Consider the following 1,552-nt stretch of genomic DNA (forward strand, 5'->3'; position numbering starts at 1 on the left):
GGGAGGTGGGAAGGGGTCAAACAGGGCCCCTGAAGGTCCTTGTGGGACCTGGTGGGTCCTGGCTCTGCAGGGAGGTGGGAAGGGGTCAAACGGGGCCTCTGATCGTGCCCATCCTCGGCTCTGTGCCCCCACCCAGGTGGGCCAAGGGGGGGGTGATCATCGAGGACGCCAAGGAGAACAGGTACGACACTCAGGTGGACTACACCTTCTTCACGGAGCCCGTGTCCTGCGAGGTGCACAACGACATCGGCAGCACCAACGTCAGCACGCTGGTGGACGTGCACTGTGAGTGGGGGCAGCCCCCTCCCCGCTCCCAAACCCCCCCCCTCGGCCCTGCCCCTCACTTCCTTCTCCCCCAGTCGCCCCTCGCATCGTGGTGGACCCCAAGCCCACGGTGACCGACATCGGCTCCGACGTGACGCTGACGTGCGTGTGGTCGGGCAACCCCCCGCTGACCCTCACCTGGACCAAGAAGGAGTCCAACATGGTAGGGCCCCACGAGCTGAGCTGCTGGGGGTGGCCCGGGGAGCCCCGGGACCCCTCCCTGATGCCCCCCCTACCACTGGCACCCAGGTCCTGAGCAACAGCAACCAGCTGTACCTCAAGTCGGTGACGCAGGCGGACGCGGGGCAGTACGTCTGCAAAGCCATCGTGCCCCGCATCGGGGTGGGAGAGAGGGAGGTCACGCTCTTTGTCAACGGTGAGTGACCCCCATGGGACCAGGGACCCCCCCTTGTGCCCCCCACACACCTCCTGGGGGCTGTTGGGTCGAGCTCCCTGTGGTGGGTGGAGCAGGAACCCCCCAAAGCCGCTTGGTTGTCGCCCTTCTCGGCCGGACAGAGCAAAACACCCCGAAGGTTCCTGAGCTGAGGTCGCTCCCTGAGCACCTTCCCGGGCAGGACAGGCCCCGACTGGGGCTGCTCACCACATTTATCCCCCCCCGCAGGGCCCCCCATCATCTCGAGCGAGGCGGTGCAGTACGCCGTGCGCGGCGACCGCGGCAAGGTGGAGTGTTTCATCGGCAGCACCCCGCCCCCAGACCGCATCGTGAGTGCCGCCAGCACCCCGGGGGCGAGGGGGGGTCCCGGGGGTGGTGCTGAGCCCTCCAGGGGCTCACCCACCCATCCCCGCTCTGCCACCCCCTCCCCAAGGCGTGGGCGTGGAAGGAGAACATCCTGGAGGCGGGCACGCTGGAGAGGTACACGGTGGAGAGGACGAACACGGGCAGCGGGGTCCTGTCCACCCTCACCATCAACAACGTCATGGACGCCGACTTCCAGACCCGCTACAACTGCACGGCCTGGAACAGCTTCGGGCCGGGCACCGCCATCATCCAGCTGGAGGAGAAAGGTGGGAGCGCCGCGGGAAGTGCCGGGAAGCCCCAGCCCGGCCGTTCCCATTCCCTGGGCCTTGATTTTTGGGGCCAGCCCTCCCTCCGGGCTGGCTCCACCCCCTCCCCTTCCCTATCCCCGCAGCCCCCTCAGTGCCGCTCCCAGGGGGTGTCCCGGTGGTCTCAGGGGACTGAGATGGGGGGGTTTGGGGGGATTTGGGG

General features: G+C 68.1%; 1 protein-coding gene across 1 annotated transcript in view; it reads left to right on the forward strand.

Moving 5' to 3' along the window:
- Positions 1-136: 136 nt before the first annotated feature.
- The window catches only part of KIRREL (kin of IRRE like (Drosophila)), a gene marked incomplete at both ends in the record, with an annotated part of 2,894 nt that continues 1,478 nt past the window's right edge, over positions 137-1,552 (forward strand). Inside the window, 5 exons of the mRNA XM_017840019.1 lie at positions 137-285; positions 360-487; positions 574-700; positions 947-1,047; positions 1,152-1,350. Of these exons, the coding sequence (XP_017695508.1) occupies positions 137-285; positions 360-487; positions 574-700; positions 947-1,047; positions 1,152-1,350 (704 nt within the window). The remainder of the gene's footprint in view (positions 286-359; positions 488-573; positions 701-946; positions 1,048-1,151; positions 1,351-1,552) is intronic.

The sequence above is a fragment of the Lepidothrix coronata genome, unplaced genomic scaffold (assembly GCF_001604755.1).
Source record: "Lepidothrix coronata isolate B3197 unplaced genomic scaffold, Lepidothrix_coronata-1.0 Scaffold673, whole genome shotgun sequence".
Lineage (NCBI taxonomy): Eukaryota > Metazoa > Chordata > Aves > Passeriformes > Pipridae > Lepidothrix > Lepidothrix coronata.